Genomic DNA, 20832 nt, shown 5'->3' on the forward strand with positions numbered 1-20832 from the left:
GGTGAGTTTCTGCTGTCCTGATGTCGATGTAGAGCTCGATCCAGGATATTCAACGGCCTGGATTGTGTTGCGTGGTAGCTGAGTCCTCTTCCTCCTGAGGGAGTAACAAGACGTTTGGCAGTAGTAGAGCGTAGTGCACAGGATGGGGTGTATGGTTTGACCATGTCTTGGATGTAGGATGGGCTGGAGCCATTCAGTCTCAAATTGGATTCGAGCGGTGTATTGTGGGAGAACTTGGGTAAAACCAGCCAGGCTGCTGCATGAACCGCTCATGCCAATAAAAACACAAAATAAGAGTTTTGTTGTTTAGTATACAATAAAATGTGAATGATGAGATAATGAGAAGTCTAGGATCCAAACTTTGAAGGAACATAAATACTGTCTGTGCTTTAACATTGATTACAGTTCGCCTTGATTATTCTATCACATTCATAATGTTTAAAATGTGTTGAAGACTACGCAGACAGACATGTTCTTCTGTCTCACATTTTATATTATCCGTTATGCTTTACACCAGATGGGTGCAGGGGTTTGCTGTGCAGCCAGGCAGCTGCTGTTTGCTCCGGTGGATCAATGCAAGAGCGGAGGCAGGACACATTATAACAGCCAGCTGGAGGAGATTAGGCCTTTTTTCCCCAATCAAACTTCCGATCCTTAATGATATTCATTTACGAATTATCACCAGATCAATATCTAATAGCACTTACTACAAACATTGACATCTGCCCAGGTTTCCAATTACCCCTGCAGTGAGCCAAGTCTACAGAGATTACAAAAAACTTTCTTACAAATTAAACAAGTACATTTAACTATTTAACGATATTTGAGTTGGGAAAAAATAAGGTTAGTCTAGAGTTTCTCTTTGGAGTTAATTTTCTGTAGTACAGTACAATACTAAAACAATTTCATCAAATTCACATGACAATATGACAGCTGTCAAACTGGCTGATGTCACGAGACTCTGTCAACCTCCAAAATGGGTTGTAGAACAGAAAAGATTGAGAAAATGACACATTCATACATGCAGTATATTTGTTGTATAAGCAAACACTGGAGCCACACACTGATCCTGCGACAAATGTGTTGAAATGACTGAGGTGCCTACAAATGTACCCACCTCAGTCTCTTCTCTAGCTCATATCTGTGTGTGTGCTTCCTACAGGCTAAGATAGTCACCAAACTAACTACAACTAGCAGCTGGAGAGCTTCGTAGTGAGGATCTCAATCAAAACCTTTAAAAAAGGGTTCAGAAATGGGTCTTGGAAAAATTTAAATGTCACTCGAGCTATTTAGTATTGCAGTTCCATAACGCTGGTGGGGTTGCAAGGGATAGAAGAAAGAATGTGCAAAATCAAAGCAGTAAAGGCCAAACTATAAGCCGTACTATCCTTAAGTACAGGTCAAAACGCCAATCATACATTTCCAATATTGCAACTTAGTAGTAACTTAGTAACTTCTTTCCATGGCCCCAGTTTGTAAGACCAGCTTTCTTCTAAAAAAATAAAAAAAATGTCCAAGCCTTGATTAAATCATCAGGCTAATTATAGTACAACAGTTTTTACAGGCTGAATAATACTCTCTGTGATGGGTAAACTTAACTTAATATATACATGTTGGTGGATTTCCCCTTTAAACTTCTGTACTACTAAAATATCTCCGGATACTAGAATATTCTCTTTAAGCCCGCATAATATTAGATTGAATACAGTACAGGCTTCACGTATTAAAACAAAACATCTGCCTTTTCTAATAAATTTAAAAACATTTAGAAAAATCCCCCAAAACTAAATTTAGATTAAAACGTTAGTTATTGACTATATGGAATATTTTTAATTTACAGCTCCATGCTACACTCACAGTTATGTACTCTACAATGTGGTGAATGACAAGCAAAAGGCCATAAACTATAAAGAAGCTAAAAAGTCCGGGATATAGGCCTGTGGTAGTCATTTTTTAAAACAGTTAATTGTGGTAATACATGCTGGTGGGAAAAGGGGATCTAAATATATTCCACAGACTAATGTTATCAATCAGCGGGGTGTTTGTTGGGGTTGTCTGTGGTATGATTCCTTGGTAACTGCAAAAAAATCAGTGCTATGTTTGCAGTTAAAGCCCCCGAGCTAGATGTTCCACCTCTCAATCAAAGAAATAAGAGGGGTGGTTAAGGTTCAGACGGTGCAAAAATAGTTCTACGTAGCCCCGCGGTAGGTTGAGAGGCAGGCGAAGCATCTCGTGCAAACCACTATGCGTGAGTAGAGTGTTTGGATCCTATTTCAAGTTTAGACAGAAAAGGGCTGAACGGCTGCCAGGTAAACAGTACAGTGCAGGTACTGATTTGGCCCTGTGTTTATGCTTACACAAAAACAGCCTACAGCACTGCTGAATAGAGGTAGGTCCTATCAGCTGCAGCGATAAAGCGAGGTGTCTATGGCTAAGATCAATCATTGCTTCTTTTTCTTCTTTATCCACCCCCCACCACCTAATCTCTCTCCATGCCTCCCAGCTCGGCATGCGACGGGACTCTAGCGTGTGAAGAGTTGAAATGGACGATAGCTGCAGATAGGACAGGCATTGAGCCTGTGTTTCCCGCATGACAGGGGTTCATTGAAAGACAAGCACTAACAGTAACATTTTTAAGGCAGGATTAAGCGGTGCACTCAGGTCTTCTTCTACCTTGATGGGGCTGTTTTTCGAGTTCCCCTTGACTGCAGACCCCCATCTGATCTCAGGTCTTTTAAAGCCTGTTCAAAGACACCTGAGGTTTTCAGGTGATGGTGCAGACTTTGGGCTGTGCAATGGATAAAAGTAAGCATAAGTATGTGCACATAGAGTATGTACACTAGACATTTGCTCACAAAACACTCATATGCAGAGTTTAAAAATTGCTTAGAAGAAGTGCAGTAACCATCCATGGGGCTCCTCCTCTGTTAGTGTTAGGATTCATTTCTGCTCTGAGGTCAGGTACCAGTGTGGTAAATGAGCTCACCAGATGGGGTACTTTGGGTCAATCTGAGGAAAATACTGTTAGAGCGCAGGTGACTTGGGGTTTAACAGACCACTGGAGGACCAATAGTGAACATAAATAGACTAAATGGACAGTTTGGCTGAGCAAAGATGCATTTTGGTCAACCGGAAGCAAAATTGGGGTCGAAAAGAGAACGAGAGAAGCTCTTTTGTGGACCAGTGGGCCAACTGGAGCTGCTCTTGGGTTAACCAGAAGGGCACATGGGTATGAGGCCAGAACCCAGACTGGTCGGAAGGTCAGTTATATTTAACAAAACAAAACTTGGGCTGAAGAGGGGCACTTGGGAACCAGAGGGTCACTTGGGAACCAAAGGGTCATTTGGGAACCAGAGGGGCTCTTATGCCGACCAGAGGTGCACTCAGACTGAGCAGGGGGGCACTTGGGCCAACCAGAGGTGCACTCAGACTGAGCAGGGGGGCACTTGGGCCAATCAGAGCTGCACTTAAGCTAACCAGATGGGCTTTTGGGTTGACAAAATGGACCGATGGGTTGACTATTGGGGAAATTACACAAGCAAGAGCTGCACTTGGGCTGACTACAGGGTCACATGTATCATCCAGTAGGGAACGTAGGGTCAGGAGAGTCACTGAGGGGTATTATGGCTGACTAGATTGATACTTGGGCCAACTGGGGCTCCACTTGAGGTAACCAGCAGGGCACACAGAATGGCTACCTCAGAGCCCTTTAAGCTGACCATAGGGGGGCTTCTGGACTTATAGGGCCAGCAACCAGTGTTGCACTTGTAAGAGGACCAGACTTTGGCAACCCACATGCTCTTCTGGTGTGACATTAGAGCCAAAGTTGTGGATGTTTCCAATCTGTGAATACATATCCTTATTTAAACCCCCCCAAAAAAGAACAGAGCAAATAGGGCAGTGGTGGTCACCTCTCCTGCTTACATGCTACTGGTTAAAAAAACAGTGCATGTATCAAGGTAATAAGATAGAGGTGGCGGGGGAGACCTGGAATGACATCACTATACTACCTTTGCATGTAATTCAGGTCCTAGCAGTGCCAGGCTGCCTTTCACCCGTGTTTCACCTGTACTTCACCTCTTTCCTTAATTACTTTAATTACACCCTTGTTGGCTCCGTTTATTTATATGTATCTATTTTTTTTCTCTTGGTTGGTCTGGCAGGGTGTGAGCACCTCAGGTAAGAATGCAGAAGAACCCAAAATAGCAACATGTGGCTGCCAACTGACTGCAGGATATGCTGCTTTATTTGATCAGATTTCATTTATTAATCGCTGACACAGAAGCAGCAGAGATTTACGTTCATCAAACCACACTTACAAAATCTCTGTGAGTCACTGCGTGTACTGTGTTTGTGTTTGTGTGGGTGTGTGTGTGTGTATATCAGGTATCCAACCATTTTTTTTATGCTACATGCAGCAGTTGTTTATGAGTGCATTGAATATGGAAAGTTCTTCTGTTATGTATCACAACAGCTTCGTGGGAACTTTTTGTTTGTTACTGTTAAGTGTTCAGGTGTGCCTCTGATTATATGGACCTGGTGCCCCCCCACCATTTATCTTCCAAAACACAAAGGTATGATTCTACAGAAGCGCAACAAAGCAGGCAGCAAACGTTTAGAGGGCTGCATTGTTGGGTAATTACAGTAATCACTGCTCGAAGAATAAACTAGATGGAATGTATGTGTCTTACACTTCTATTTTGCTGAAGCACATGCGCAGTCTCACACCCACACCTGAGCAGACACACAGCTGCAGACACTATACACCCCCATACATAAACCTCTGTGCCGGTGCCCACTGTGCTGAGTGCAGGAATGACTGGAATTGATGTGGAATGTCTGATTTTTAGGTTGGCTGTGCAGTAGACACATTGCCGTACCTACCTGTGCGCCCAAATGAAGCATGTCAACTATCAGCGGCCTCTGTCAGAGACTAAATCTGCTGCAGGGAATCTTGGGAATCTCAGCTACGCAGCGCCTCTTGTTGCGTTCCTCCCTGTCCTGCTCACCCACAGCCTTTACTTTGTTTATACAAAGGCATGGGGGCTGGACACCCTTCACTCACAGAGAAGAAAGACAACAAAGATGAGATACAGGTAAGAAGTCATCTAGAGACATGTAGACAAGGGTATGCGTGTGAGCACAGACCGCCGCAGAGGTGGGTCTATTTTTGGAACTGCAAAAGGATTCACCCGATGATTTTACATTACTGGAATTCCACTCATGTCAGCACTTAAAAGAGATTTCTCCTCCTGCTCAAAGGAGACACTCTAAGTCATGTATAGGTGAGCTATAACAACAAGCCAATTTTAGGAGAGACATGTTAACAGGTGGTATAAGCATTATGTTTTTCTCTAGTCTTGTATAACTGTATAGCAGAGTTGACTGTCATTACAGTCGACTCTGCTATAATGCTCAATGACCTTGCAATTAAAGCAATTTTACTACATTACATATATAATTTTCCATTAGAATCTGAAGCCACAGATGATCCTGACCTACTCAAATGATGCAATATTCTGCAATGAGCCTTTATCCAGATCACCGGAGGAAACCGATAATGCGGTATTTTATTGATCCCTGTGGGGAAATTGTCTTTCCACTTCTGATTTCAAATTGCCATGTGGAGGATGAAAACTCAAAACAGGTGTGCTGCCTTTCACACCAAATCACTGCAGCACAGGTGTGTGTAGCTGTCTTGGCAGAGTACCTGAAATCAAATACAGCCTCATCACACTTCTACAAAGAAAAAAAACACACGCAGGCACACCTACCACCAGCCTACTGGTGTAAAATTCTCTTTGTGCCTTGTCAGAGTGTTGTACGGTGGCGGCGATAATGATAGCACGCACGCCGCTGCTTTCCTCAGCTCTGGTTTTAGGCTCACAGCGGTCGACCTCCTGAGTTTCAACAAAAACATTTTGGTTTCAACTCTCCAGCTGCTGCGGCAATGTCCCGGTGAGAGAAGGAAGCAGTTTCCAAAATCTAAATTTGATCAGAGGATGTCTGACGACCTTTGGATTCCCTGACATCCTTTCTCCCGTCACAACTGACGCTACAGAGTTTCTGATATTGGAACGGACTCCAGGCTTCAGATTTTGAGATGTATCTGTGTTCCTTTAATGTTGAAGGCAAAATATGTCCAAGACCTTCAATTTACAGAGAAATGACAGCAATGTATATTTGAAGATGAAAACAGATACAGATGAAAAGGATAAACATTTTCTATCTTTACACTGAGCAGCAAAGCAATAGTGTGATGTATATGTAGCGCCACAAACAGCCTTCAGTAGGGAGGTGGTAAGAGCTATGGATGATTAACTTTGACACTGGAAACCAAGGTTAATTTTCTCTCTCCAAACAACAGTTATCGAAATAATCTTTCCCTATGGCTAAATTTGAGTTGCCTGGACTTCACGAAACACATATCTGCTCCATTTCTACTCCAGCATTAGAGATGAACGGCCGACAGATAAACTTTGTTTCAAAAAAAGGGGCTGTCATCAGGCCTTTCACTGACATGACTGGAAAAACAGACACAGACTTCAAGTACATGTACACGTAATTAACCTACTTACCCTCCGAATTCTGCGGCTTTCACACACTCACACACACAAACAGATCTGTAGTATGAGATCTTTAATCATGCTTGTCATGTACACTCGGTTATAATTAGGTGATAAAATTTAAACATGTAGACACACACGGCTCGGGAATCCAAACATAGATTCATATCTCAGTGCTGTAAGGAGCAGACTGGTTGGCAGCAGGTAGTTTATATTGACCTTATCTTATATCCTATGGTATCATTATGAAGTTCTTAATATTTTTACTCCTACGGGATTCCTCATGTGGCTTTTGTTGAGCATAATTTATCATAGGATCACTATAAATCTTTTCATAAGGCTTCTGTAGGTGCACACACATGAAAATGATGGTGTTCAGAGTTGAACTTACACTAAAGTTGTTCAGGTCCCAGCGAAGTCCGAGCAGCTCAAATAGGAGGAGTGCCGGAGAAGACAGTTTAATGATTATTACTGGCCCGAGGCCAAGCTCATAACTCATGTTTACCTCTCAAGCCTCCCTCTGCATCGTCATCTGGCTGAAAGGCGTTGACAGGAGAATGATTGGTGGGACAAACATGGGACATCAGTTTACGTAAAACCAGTTAGGGTGGCTACAGTCCCTACAAACACTAGTTTACTGAATATAGCTTGACGTGATGTGCGTTATGAGATTTATGGCTCATACATTTCATTTGTCATCAGGGTCAAAATGGTCATGCCCAAAACATGTGCTGCAACAATATGCAAAGTTTAAAACAAATGGTCCTGAATTCTCCTCTATATTTTGCTAGATATTTGCATATCTTTGAGCTCGCTGTAACTACACCACAGTTCCAGCAGGGAACAGAACTGTAAATAGAATTATATATTATACAGAACTGTATAATTGTTTTTAAATTATTTTGATGGAATAAGTTTTTGAAAATACAGTAAAAAAAACGATGCGATCATGCATCCCACTCACTAGGAGGCGCCAATGATTGAAATGGTCAAAGTTTTTTACATTACTTTTCAGTTTTTAAGTATTTTGATGTGAACATAATATGTAACATAACATGTTACAATATGAAACTTCAATTCAATTCAAAGAAGCTGGGACTATTGAGCTTATTGAGCTTATTGATTGAATTTAATGCGGGTCAGTATTAGGCAGTGGTGCCTAATAAAGTGTGTGGATGGAATAAGAGCTCTCAGTTCATGGTTATATTTAGTGTCATCACTTTTGGTGAGGCTTTATTGTCTGTAGACCTAAAGACTCACCAGGAAAATAACCACCAGCTTCTACTGCACTGATGAGGAATTCTGCTTATAGGACCACAAAATCTCTTGTTCCGGCCCTGGCTCTCATTAAACATTATGAGATTTGGACTGACCTTACCCTGTACAAAAATAAATGCTTCTGTCTTCTCATATTAAAAGTTTATTGTTTTTTAAACAATAAAATCAGAGAAAAAACAATTACATCTGTAATAGATATTAACTCTGGCTTTATGGTTTTTACAAAAGGTAAAGGGGGTTTAACACCAATTTAAACAAAGTAAAAAAACAGCAGACTTTTCAACAACATCCAAAACATAATCTAACTTAAAGCCATCAGGGTTCCCCTTTACATTAAACAAAGAGATTTTCACAACTGCTTTGAGGGACAGAGCCTGTCTCCCTCTCACTGCCTATGTGCCACAGCGGTTCAGACGCAGAGTGAATCGCCTGTTTTCCTGGCTGCTGTTTCTTTCCATGCAGGTGCAATGGTTGTCTGAACTTTACATGAACTCTCAGGCAATCTTTATTTTTCTGTTGTTTTTTTTTTCTCTCGTCCAACCTTGTTGCTTAACCTGAGAGCTTAGATGTCATTCATTGTGCGTTCCGTGGAACTCATCCAAAAACATCTCTTTTAATTCAATTTTTCTCCCGCGTTACTTCCCCGTTCCACCGGAGTGCCGGTGGAGGAACAGGTTGAAGTGAACAGTCTTGTCTATTCTATTATTTTTCCATTTATTCTGTTCTCTTCTTTCTGCCAATGCGGCGTTTTTTTCCTGACTAATATAGCTCAACATTGAACTTTTCATACTCTTTGGAGGCTTTGGTGTTGTGCGTAAAAATGTGTATTTCTCCACATGGAACAATCTAAAATCTAATTGGCTCTGTCACCTTAAAGGACCGCAGCTAGTGAAGAGAAAAAAAAAACATTAAAACCGGACAAAGACTACAATTTAATAAATGCATTTGAACTAATTTTGACGTTTTCGAGAATTGTAATGCTCTTTCACTGAATCTGGAATCCAGACAGAAACCCGTTTTGTCCTTTTAATGGTTATAAAGCGCCAACTTGAGTTCAGTAAAAGTGTTTGGATGTGAGCAAACAGCTGATGAGTTGATGCTGTTGTGTCTCTCATCATCTGTTTCATAAACGACTTCTGGTTGCACTTTAGACTAATTATTTTTCATACCTGCCCTCTCTCGCCTCACTCCCTCACTGTTTTTTTCCTTCACTGGCGTGGCACGGTAGCGTCCAATTGTAAACACACATATATTATATCACTCAATCGCTTCAATGGATTCGGGCTGCAAACCCCGCCTGTGGGCCGTCCCTTGCCGAGGCATTATATTATAGCAAGACAAGCGTGTCTCCGGAGACAGATCTGTATTCTGCTGCTCCAGACTGAGGCTCAGGGTGCCTCCAGCGCTTCAGACGAGTCTTTACAACACACAAACACTCAGAGACATTTGTGCTGTCAGGACTGCTGCACCTGCTCCGCTGAGACTAGACTCTAACGGAGGAGAGACACTTAAGGGAGAAGATCTTCGTTCTTTTTGGGGGAAATGAAACTTGAAGTTTTCTCTGCGCACCACTTCGCGCAGAAGCCGCTGGAGTTGTGCATGGACGCAGAGGGGGGAGTCCCGTCTCCTCTATCCGGAGACGAGCTGGGGTCGGACGGGGACTGCGTGGCCAACAGCCCGGCACCTGTCACCCAGAGCGGCGACGGCAGCAAGGGGAAGCCCTACACCCGCAGACCTAAGCCCCCTTACTCCTACATCGCGCTCATCGCCATGGCCATCCGGGAGTCCAGCAGCGGCCGCCTCACACTGGCAGAGATCAACGACTACCTGATGAAGAAGTTCCCGTTTTTCCGGGGCAGCTACACCGGCTGGAGGAACTCGGTGCGCCACAACCTGTCACTCAATGACTGCTTCCTCAAAGTGCTGCGGGACCCGTCCAGGCCCTGGGGCAAGGACAACTACTGGATGCTCAACCCGCAAAGCGAGTACACCTTTGCTGACGGGGTGTTCCGCCGCAGGAGGAAGCGCATCGCCAAGAGGTCCGCCAAGGAGCAGGAGAGCCCGGACATCCTCAGCGAGGACACCCGCCTCCCCGCCCCGGAGGAGAGGGTGGGGGCCAAGTTCTCCAGCTCCTTCGCCATCGACAGCATCCTCAGCACACCCTTCAAACGGAGGGAGGACAGCCACGTTGATGCAGAAACCCACGCCCCCCGGCTCTACTGGTCCCCAGGGGCCCACATACTGCCTTACGCTCTGAGCTACCCGGCACAGCACACGTACCTTTCAGAGGGGGGGTACAGCAGCACAGAGCCCAGCAGGGATGCACTCACATACCTCCAGCAGACAGCAGCGGGCATGGCCGCACCCGAGGCCACTTTCCACGCGCTCAAGATGCCCAGCAAGGCGCGAGGTTTCCATATAGACTCTTTGCTGTCATAAAGCACCCGGGCTGCTCTCAGACTTGTGTGTTTTGACCCATGATGTGCACTTTTGTGGGCGCTCTTAGCTTTCAGTGCTTTAGCTGTTTAACTGTTTGGGACTCTTGTCTGTCTCATAATGACCACTGTCATTCTGCAGTGACAAAAAACAAACATGGCGTGTTGATAATGTAGATCTTACTGTGTGGTGAGCAAGCAAATAGTTGCTGTCAACCCAGGACATTCCACTGTGCGTGTTTGTGAGAGAGAGAGAGCGAGAGAGAGAGAGAGAGAGTGTGTGTGAGTGTGTGTGTGTGTGTGTTAGATATGTTTAGAGAGTGTGTTTGTATTCCTGTATCCATGGTTCATTGGTCATTTCTACTGTATGACGGCAACCAAGTGCCACGTTGAAACATAAAACTATTCATCTATTTATATTTTCATGTTTTGTATGACCTGCTGTATAAAATATTGTTGTATATATATATAAAAAATATTGACTGAGCTGCGGTTAAAGGAGAAATCACGCGGCTGCACTAGAAACGCATGAAAATGCCCGATGTTTTCCTGAGATGGATTTATGCATGCCTGGTATTTTTGTGAATAAAAAACGTGAAACAATGGGACCCTGATGTTCACTGAGTTATTCACTACAGACATGAAAGGTTGTCAGATCAGAAGCAGGTGTGCAGATCAGTGGGGGCGGGAGTGAACGGGCCTTACACCTGTTCAACAGGACAGATTCACTCAGATTTTACTGTAAAGGCAAAAAAGGAAGGAGGGAACTGTTGGTCTCATCTCTTAATAATGAACTCCTAATAACAATTAAAGTCAAAATAATACACTTAAAGTCCAGCATAGTGCCTCAGGGCTACTCTTAATAATATCTATAGTACTGGCATTATTATTATTATTATTATTATTATTATTATTATTATTATATTCTGTGTATATTGGTCTGTATGGGGCTTATTAAACTAGTAAAACGTACGTTAATATATTGCAATCAAGACAAAAACCACAGTAAACAAACAGGATAGCAGATCAAAGAATAAAGATTAAAAAATACTATTGTTATAATTATTATGTTATATTGTGATGTTATTTATTGTGCCATGCACCGACACGTGCACACACGGATTCATAAGACACCAAATATACTGTTGCCCTCAATTCCTCACATATAATTTTACATTTCATACAAAGAAATTTCTCTCAGGTTCTACAAATAAAATCTGCCACAAAAAAAAGGTTTCCTTCCAAACACAAATTAAACAGTTGTATGTCCAGAAGAAGACACTAACACAGCTATTATTATTATTGCTCTCTTCTTTTATATGAGCAGCCCACTACTATTAATATTAATACATTTACTGTTATACGTTTTTATTAAAATAATATAAAATATGACAAGGTTTACAAAAATATTTAAATGATTTGGTGCTTTCAATCATTTCTACATTATGATCAATAATAATAATAATAAACCAGAGATAATGATCAGTACACAATCAATATAAATAAACAACAAGGATAAATATGGTAAATGTGTCCGCACCGCTCTCATCGTGTGTTAATGAAACTATTTTTGTTCCATCATCAAAACACAACTATCAGTTTGATTATTAATGTTGTCCAGATGTTCAGATTTACACACACACACACACACACACACACACACACACACACACACACACACACACACACACACACACACACACACACACACACACACACTGTTTACAGGTCGTGTCCCGGAGGCTGCAGTTGCTCTCCGCGGTCCTGAAACAGACCCCCGACTCATCAGCCGCGGGTCCAGTGACCGGACACTGTCCATGTACAATCTCAGAGTTATGGTTCTTAAGGAATGATTCGTCCAAATGTAATTTATTGGCAATATATTGACTCCACACACACACACACACACACACACACACACACACACACACACACACACACACACACACACACACACACACACACACACACACACACACACACAGATTCCTTAAAGGTAAAACAGTGTTCCTGTTGTTTTCTTAATGATCTCCCGATTATTCTGATATCAAATTTCCTCGGTTCCAATAATCCTTGTGAATGTGTTTAGTGTGCACTGTTTTGTATTTGTAGCATCAATAAAAAGCTTTCAGTCTGAGAGTTTTCTTCAACCCTACGCCTGTTAAATTATGAGATATATTTTTTACTAAATGCAATCACAAAATAAAAGAATAATGGCACAAAATTTAGATGATATTTTATATTATAAGATTGTAAACTGTTTCTCAACCTACCAGTGCCACAGCATTACAACACATTTTTGATTATTATTGGAAAGCGAGTTTATTACTTTCATTAAAGATTATCAAAATCCTCCAGACGTAAAACATAATAAATCCCATAATTCAAGTGAGCTTTTCAAACGTGATGTTGTAGTTTTGGACACGAACTCTTGATGCACTGGTGATGCAGGTGGATTATCTAAACGAATCTGCACATTTCCAAACTAAACAGCCGCTGCAGTCATCTGAACAGTTGACCGTGTTTTGATAAGACCCTTGCAGTGGCTTTACACCGAGCAAGGCCTCACATGCCCCCACTGATCACGATGCACACACATGTTGTGGCTTTAACCCAGAGGCAGCCCGGACTGAGGTCTGTTCTCAGTGCGCACGGAGAAGGTCTGACAGGTGACAGGTGAGACTCGCTCCTGTTTTCAGGGACAATGCTGCAACCTGCAGGTGAAACGCCGGAACAGCATACCTGTCTGCGGGGCTGTCACGTGGCTCCGAGTCCTCTCAGTATCCCTGCACTGTTACATCCTTGTTGTCATGACGCTCATCCTTCATATTTGTAAACAGCTCCTCTCTGCATTTATTCCAACCGGATCCGATCCACATCAGACTGCCTGAGGAGGAACTCGGGCCTCTTCCAGGGGCTCACTGCCCCCGAATAAGGCCCTGCAGTGTTATGAAACCAAACTTTTAGTCAGGCACAATGTTAGGAAGTCCAAACAGTCTGTCACTCCGGCAAACTGAACCGCGCCTGACCTCCCAGAGTCCCGGAGAGGCAGCTCCAAAGCTCCCGGCACCGCCACAGGAAACGCAGGCGGAGGAAGAAAAGCCGAGCAGCCGAAAGAATATTAGATTACCGTTACTCAGTATTTCTTAATGCTTTATTTGCCGGATTTTGTGCATTACAGGCCTATTTTACAGTAAAAAAAAACAAAAAAACATTGTACATTTAAGACAACCATAGTTATTGTTGTTATATAATAAACAATTGTTTTCTTTGTGTAATATTTGGGAGAAACTTGATTCTAAAAATTTGTTTGGGGTTATTTTTAGTGAGAAATATAGGAGCCTTATTAAGGTGTTTATGTAATACACTGCATTTAAATATAGTATAATTGTAAGACCTGAGCTTTTTATTTCAAAATAGATTGAAAAAGGTTACCTGAGGTCAGACAACCCGACAGACATTCTCTAAAAATCTAAAATTTTATGGGGAATAAACGATGTATTTCAGCCTAAACATGAAAACAAACAGAAGGCCTTATTGTGTCGGCCCAGGCTCATATGGGCCTCCAGCCGTGACTGTATTCCAAATACAAACTGTTCTATCAAAAACACCTCTGAATAGCTTTCGTGGAGGCCGCTGACCACTTGATATTTCCAAAAGGCTAAATTAGGAGCTCATATAATCTCAGTGCGTAAAAAGCAGCCGGATCGCCGTCTTCAAAGCGCTCCCAGAACAAAGATCCCCTCTGCAAGCCGAGGCATCCTGATCTCGGCGGGGGTCATAAGTTTTGATGTCGCAGGAAATTTCTGGGGCCGTTAAGATCCTCCAAACTGCTCTGTGTGTCACGGTGGAAAACGATTTTATCCGCACATCCTTTGTTGTGCAAAGTGCAAAGGTTATTGTTTGCTGGTTATTGTTTGGAAAAATCCTCCGGGCTATATCTAAACTTTAAACGGTTGTGTCGGCGCGCACGTGCACAGACACAGATTACAGTGTGTGAAATAAAATGTTAATATATTTATTTAACATATTTTTTCTGCAGAGTTTTCGCTGATGGCGTTTTATCTCCTACAACCCGCACAATTGGCCTGTAGGAAACAAAGGACGAAATAAAATGTACCTAAAATTGCTCTGAAATATCATTTATGCATGACTATAAATTAATAAACGTAAAAATAAATCGTGACAAACATGCACAACACAACCAAAGAGCTCTGCTTTTAGCGACAGCCACAGAACTTTATGCTTTTTCCCCCCCTTCAAAGCCCAAGGATCTCCGCTCCGACGCAGCACGGATGTTGATATTACCTTTATGGGATATATAACTCCATCATGTTGGACAAATCTGTGTGTGATGTCTCCATAGGGGAGGAAACTGTCGACGCCCGCTCGCCTAATTTCGCTTTTCTCTCTCTAATGAACGTGGGGCCCATGGGACCGGCTCTGGCCCGGGGCGGTAAGCTGACACTGGCGCGCTGTGTGTGGTATCCAGGGCCGGGCTTGATGGAAAAAGCCTGCTTCCACTCATGTCAAAGTCATTTACTCAGAGCAACCCCCCGCTTACACACGCACGGTAAAGACCACCACCTCTCCATCTCTCACACTCCTCGCCCCAGCCCGGCACCGCGACAGTTTGTTTTTGTTATCCTCTGGACCAGTTTGGGAGGAAATTATGAGCAAAATAATACAAATAATACAAGATGGTGCGTTTTTTTATTGCTCCACAGCGATGCGTTTGGGTATTATCTGCAGGCCCATGTGAATGTTTTGGGCATCATGGTTTCAATTGCAAGCTGGACCTTTTGCACATATTGTGGTGGTTTATTCGTGTCAGGAAAATGTATGATGTGTTGCACATTGGGCTGAGATCACAACTTCATACATGCAGGACCAGGAGGGGGAAAAAGCTCGTTTTTAACTTGTGCGTCTGGCGTGTGGCGCTGTTGATTGGGATGTCTGGGGGAGGTTTGATAGATTGCTTAATTGCGTGTAGTCCGAACTTGGAGAGAGGAGGTGGGAGGGAGGGGGGAGAGAGAAGACGAGGAGAGAATGAGGGGCTTTAACGCTGCTGAGAACGGTAAGTGGACTTGGGCCAGATTTGGCAAGAGGGTGGAGGGGGGGGTGGCTCTATTCGTCACTGATTTCAGGGAGATTTGCAGGCGCGGAGTGCGGATGAGGAGAATGGGTGGGGGTGGGGTGGGGTGGGGGGGGTCTCGCAGAGGGAAGAAAGATTTATGAAATGATAGGTGGTCGGGCTTTGTTTGGCTGGACTGTTGCGCGCAATAAGTCGAAGGGTTTTCGTGTTTCCTCCACTTGAGGGACTATTAAGGCGGTCGATGGCCACCGGGCGCGCCACACAGCACCACTTAGCGCCGCTGTGACACCCAGTGGAGCCTCTGTGTCGAGCTGAAGTCCTGGACACTCAGTCTCCAGTGGATAACCAGCTCCCCCCACTCTCTCTTCCTCTTCCTCTCTGTGTCAGTGCGTACCCGCCGTGCGTTCTGCATGCGTCAAGGGAGCACCGTGCGTAACGGGAGAGTCGTGCGTAACTGGAGACAGATTTCACTCCATTTTGCGCTGGGATTCTGAGGACCACTGGCGGAGTAACGCTCACTTGCGAGGACACTGACCGCCAGATCCGACATATTTCTCTTCTGAAACATCTCCCGGCTGGTCTTTTCTCCCTCCCTCTCTTCACTCTACGCCAGTCGTACGTCAGAGCTGAGATGACGACCGAGACCCCTCAGCAGCAGCTGGACCCTCCGCCTCCTCTGAGATCCAGCCCGGCGTCCGGCGTCCTGCACCCCGCCATGCTGAGCCCACAAGCCGCTACAGAAAGTTCGTCCACCGCCATTAAAGGAAAGAAGACGAGCTCCGGTTTACGGCGACCGGAAAAGCCTCCTTACTCCTACATCGCTCTCATCGTTATGGCAATACAGAGCTCCCCCACCAAACGACTGACACTGAGCGAGATCTACCAGTTCCTCCAGGCTCGCTTCCCATTCTTTAGGGGCTCATATCAGGGCTGGAAGAACTCGGTCCGGCATAATCTGTCGCTGAACGAGTGCTTCATCAAGCTGCCCAAAGGGCTGGGCAGGCCGGGGAAAGGCCACTACTGGACCATCGACCCGGGCAGTGAGTTCATGTTTGAGGAGGGCTCGTTTCGTCGCAGACCCAGAGGCTTCAGAAGAAAATGTCAAGCTCTGAAACCCATGTATCGGATGATGAACGGCATTGGCTTCGGCACCTCCATTCTGCCGCAGAGTTTTGACTTTCAAGCTCCATCCGCCTCCCTTGCCTGTCACAGCAACAGCTACAACTTGGACATGATGAGCAATTCAATGGCCGGGGGGTACGACGGGCTGAGCGGCGGACACCATGTACCCCACATGTCCCCGAGCCCCGGCTCCACATACATGGCGAGCTGTCCTGTGCCGTCGAACGGGGAGTACGGACCGGACAGCAGCAGCAGCCCGGTACCGTCCTCTCCAGCCATGGCCAGCGCGCTGGACGGCCACTCCCCGTACGCCAGTACATCCGCACACTGGGCGTCCTCCGGCGGGTCCCCCTACATCAAACAGCAGCCTCTAGCCTCCAGCAGCCCCGCATCCTCTGGTTTACACTCCGGCATGTCGCCTTACTCCCTGGAGCAGAGCTATCTTCACCAGAACGGCAGGGACAGCCACACCAGCGACATATCAGGTACCACAATGGCTCAAACTGGGAATGATGAACCCCGTCTAATATCTGTGGGGGTTTATTATTAAAATAAATAAATAAAAACGCATGATAATAATCCTCAAAAAACCTCATCTGAACGACAGACTGCGATATGGAACATTTAGTTTCTATCTGCAGCAGAGGCCTGTGGCGAGTCCAAATTCAATTATGAAATGATATATTTCATAAATAACTAATATTTAAAAATCAGGATGGTTGTGCTTATTTGACAGGCAAAATAATACCAAATGTTAGTTTATATGTCCGAGTAATAAAAAATACATTCATGTATATTTATAGTCATTTCAATTAGTTGAACTGTATTTTCCCCTCATTATCGCCGTCTAAGCGTTTACTAAGATCAACAGTTGTGGGTGTCAAAATAATTCAACAATTGTTGTAACTCATTTTATAGAATAATAAAGTTGCACTGAATGTTAATTGGTTAATAAAAACCAACCCAGTGCCATCCACTGGCCTGAGCTCGGGTCAGTAAAATCTAAATGATTTTAATAAATAAATACATCTGATTCTAAGAGCTGCTAATGTGTGATATGTCTCTGTAATCCACATCCTGCTGGACTTTCTAAACCACATCTGCACCAGTCTTCACGGGATATTTTCTTCAGTAAATAGATTTAGGGAAAACAGCTATTTTGTGATCGTTGTTAATTCCCCCTGCCCAGTTCACGCTCATTTACTTTAACACAACACACTGAGGCTTTACTAAAGTCTGGGGATTTCACCGAGGCGAGTAACCCATGCTGGAGCCCGAAAGGGTCCCAGAGGTTAACCAAACAAAGACTGTGCAGGTCGGACCACACCGGCGGAGGATTTCAACCGCCGCGTATCCACAAGAGACGAAAGGCCTTGTTAAACTTTACGCAGCGCCCTAATTGAGGCTGTGCGGAGGATAAATGTGCTGGACTGCACTGTAACAGGGTCGGGGACTGTACTGTCAGTCAGAGGGGCTCATGTGTTGTCTGTGAAAACGGGCGCCGGGCAGCGAGCTGTGGCCCGGAGGATAAAGCCTGCTGTCTTCCTCTGAAAAACACAGTCACATCTGGAGTCCTTATGACCTTGAAGCCACAGCCTCCCCATTTATTTTTCTGTTTCTGGAAATAGAGGCTCACTTACAGGCACAAAATGACGGCCACCGAGTCTGATTTAAATATTCTTGCAAGTCTGGGGGATTTTTGCTCACATAGATTACTGTTATTGGTTATTAATCAAAATAAAAGAATTGACTTGATTTTTTTTTTTTTTTGAATAGCTGAAGGAAGACGATGCCTTTTAAATACAAATTAACGGGGGAAATATTGCGCTGTCATCTTATGGGAAGTGTACCAAAGGCAAATGTTAAAAAAGTATTATTTAAGAAAATACGTTTTTTCTATTTATGTAAAGAAATAACACATTAATGTAACTGTAAATCCGTAAAGATGTGAGTGTCTAAGGTAGAATGTTATATATTTTATAAATAATAATCAGTAAATCAGGGCCTCAGTAGTCAGGTTTTCATTTTAAAGCCATTATGGCAGCTTCAGGGCGACATTTGTTGCAGTTTTAAAAATGATTGCCTCATATTTTACATCCACCAATCCACATTTTACACCAGAACCAAAGTGAAATACAAAGTTTGCGCTTTACGAAACATCTTAGGCTATTTTATATTTTATTTTGAAAATACTTGACATGTAAAACATTAATATCAGGTCTAAACAAAGTACATTTACCTGCCAAACTGTTTTATTGTGCATACTAATCGAAAAACCCCCCAAATAAAAAAAAATATAAGGCTATTGATAACGCATACTGAATATGGATGTACACTGAATATATTGTGCTCTCTGTCCCCTCCGCAGTGGGGATTCCACGCTATCAGAGCCACTCCTCGGTGTGCGACAGGAAAGATTTCGTGTTAAACTTTAACGGCATCTCCTCCTTCCACCCCTCGGCTGGCGGATCCTACTATCACCATCACCACCACCACCACCCCCAGAGCGTGTGTCAGGACATCAAACCGTGCGTGATGTGAGCTCTGCTGTCACTGCGGACTCCAAACCAGAGTGGCAGCGACGGCCAGTCAAACTGCAGCTCCGTCACATGACAGCAAACAAAGAGGACATTTTTTTAACTCTCTTATTTTTTTTATTTTTGGAGGATTCATACCAGGATGTATCGTGGCGTCCGTACTCACATGTTTGCCTCCTACCTGCAGCCAAAGTAGCTTTTTTGGTTGGGACTTGAGAAAACTATGCATTGAAGGAAATGAATGAAGAAACCCCCCCCCAGAGGCCTTTAGAAAAACCACTTCGCCTATATGAACCCTGACAAGCGTTTTCTTCTTCAAAAGAAGTTTCAGAAACACGACTTTTAATGTGTTTGCTCCTGTAAACCGTGCAAACAAACTATATTCTATGTAACTATGTTCTATCCTATTAGAGTAACTACACACGTGACGCTTTAGGCTAACATGAACTGCAACAAACCTTGCACTTATTGTATAACCCTTTGCCAACTTTGTGTCTTGTAAAAGGTTTCAATAAAGCTGATATATATTTTAGGCTACATCCCTAAAGACTTCTGTCTTTCCATGCACATTCAATGTAAAAAAACTTCATTCATTTGCATCAGAGGGAATTTGCATACAGCAGAAACATTTCATATTACATTTTAAATATGGCTTTCTGGCCGGTTACACGTTTCCAGAATGGTCAGCAGGGATGGAAAGTAACATTAACCATATTTGAGGCACTTTAATTGAGTTTTTGCATTTTCTGCTACTTTATACTTTATACTCCTATAGTTGGCAGCTGGAGTTTATTTGCAGATTAAGATTCAACATGAAAAACCTGTAATCAGTTTAGAATATTTTAAGATTGATTATGGATTCAACTACAGAATCGTTGAAATGATCTCCCTTTGCAAACAGCTACAGCTTTAAAATTCAGCTTACATGTTAACACATCCGTAATTATAATAAACTAATACAACAGACAGGAGAGATTCTACTGCATAATGAGTACTTTTACTTTTGATGCTATTTATATTTTGCTGTTAATACTTTTGTACTAAATTAAGGGATTGAATGCAGGACTTTTACTTATTACGGAGCAGTTTTATATTGTAGTATTGCTATTTCTACTTTTAAGTAAAGAATCTGAGTATGGCTTTCACTGCTGATGGTCAAAATTAATGACGTTCAATAACCAGGACACCTACATTATGACAACCTAATGTGCAACATATAGCCACCTCAAAAATGATCTCTCTTTAATCTTATTTTTCATTTATAGAAACCTTTAATCATTCAGTTAATAATCTTTATTTTCAGAGTGATTTAAATGTGAAAATGTTATTATTTCAAGTGTTTCCGTTTTGTTGTGCAGCTGCAGTTGTAATGGGGGTGTTGCAGTGGTGGAAGAACTATTTACATTCTAGTTCAGTAATTAAAATTCCATCATTTTTAAACATTTCCTTAGTAAAAGTAGAGAATTCTTGCCAGCAAATTGTACTTAAAGGGTCAAAAGTAAATGTACTTGTTATACAGCGGAATGGCTCCTGTTATTATATATTTGATATGATTTGATTATCATTACTGATTAACATGTAAACAGAATTTGAATGCTGTATAATGTCAAAGTGGAGTTAATGTATATCCTGTTAGTTTAAGCTAAATCAAGGAATCATATATTAACACTTTGTTTTGTAGGTAAAATCATATTAAAAGTAGCTACAGCTGCCAAATAAACACAGTGGAGTTGAGTTATAAAGAAGCATAAAATATACTTTTAAACTTAAGTAAAGTACATGTACCTCAAAACTGACTT

At 42.9% G+C, this 20832-nt stretch overlaps 2 protein-coding genes across 2 annotated transcripts; both read left to right on the top strand.

Annotated features, from left to right (window-relative positions):
- The first annotated feature begins 9179 nt into the window (after positions 1 to 9179).
- On the top strand, positions 9180 to 10887 carry foxq1b (forkhead box Q1b). The gene has a single exon (XM_051377884.1). It carries the CDS (start codon positions 9387 to 9389, stop codon positions 10281 to 10283), a length of 897 nt encoding a protein of 298 aa, XP_051233844.1. The 5' UTR covers positions 9180 to 9386; the 3' UTR covers positions 10284 to 10887.
- A 4627-nt stretch (positions 10888 to 15514) lies between these two features.
- LOC127350858 (forkhead box protein F2-like) lies at positions 15515 to 20001 on the top strand. Its single transcript, XM_051377882.1, has 2 exons — positions 15515 to 16981; positions 18865 to 20001. The coding sequence occupies exons 1-2, from the start codon at positions 16006 to 16008 to the stop codon at positions 19035 to 19037; spliced, it is 1149 nt and encodes a 382-aa protein (XP_051233842.1). The 5' UTR covers positions 15515 to 16005; the 3' UTR covers positions 19038 to 20001.
- The last annotated feature ends 831 nt before the right edge of the window (positions 20002 to 20832 follow it).

This window comes from Dicentrarchus labrax, unplaced genomic scaffold, assembly GCF_905237075.1.
Source record: "Dicentrarchus labrax unplaced genomic scaffold, dlabrax2021, whole genome shotgun sequence".
Taxonomy (NCBI): domain Eukaryota; kingdom Metazoa; phylum Chordata; class Actinopteri; family Moronidae; genus Dicentrarchus; species Dicentrarchus labrax.

Excerpts from the sequence above, each read along its gene's own strand:
- foxq1b (XM_051377884.1), top strand. The coding sequence starts at position 9,387 with ATGAAACTTGAAGTTTTCTCTGCGCACCACTTCGCGCAGAAGCCGCTG.
- LOC127350858 (XM_051377882.1), top strand. The coding sequence starts at position 16,006 with ATGACGACCGAGACCCCTCAGCAGCAGCTGGACCCTCCGCCTCCTCTG. Across the intron at positions 16,982-18,864 it reads CCACACCAGCGACATATCAG|TGGGGATTCCACGCTATCAG; the intron begins GTACCACAATGG and ends TCCCCTCCGCAG.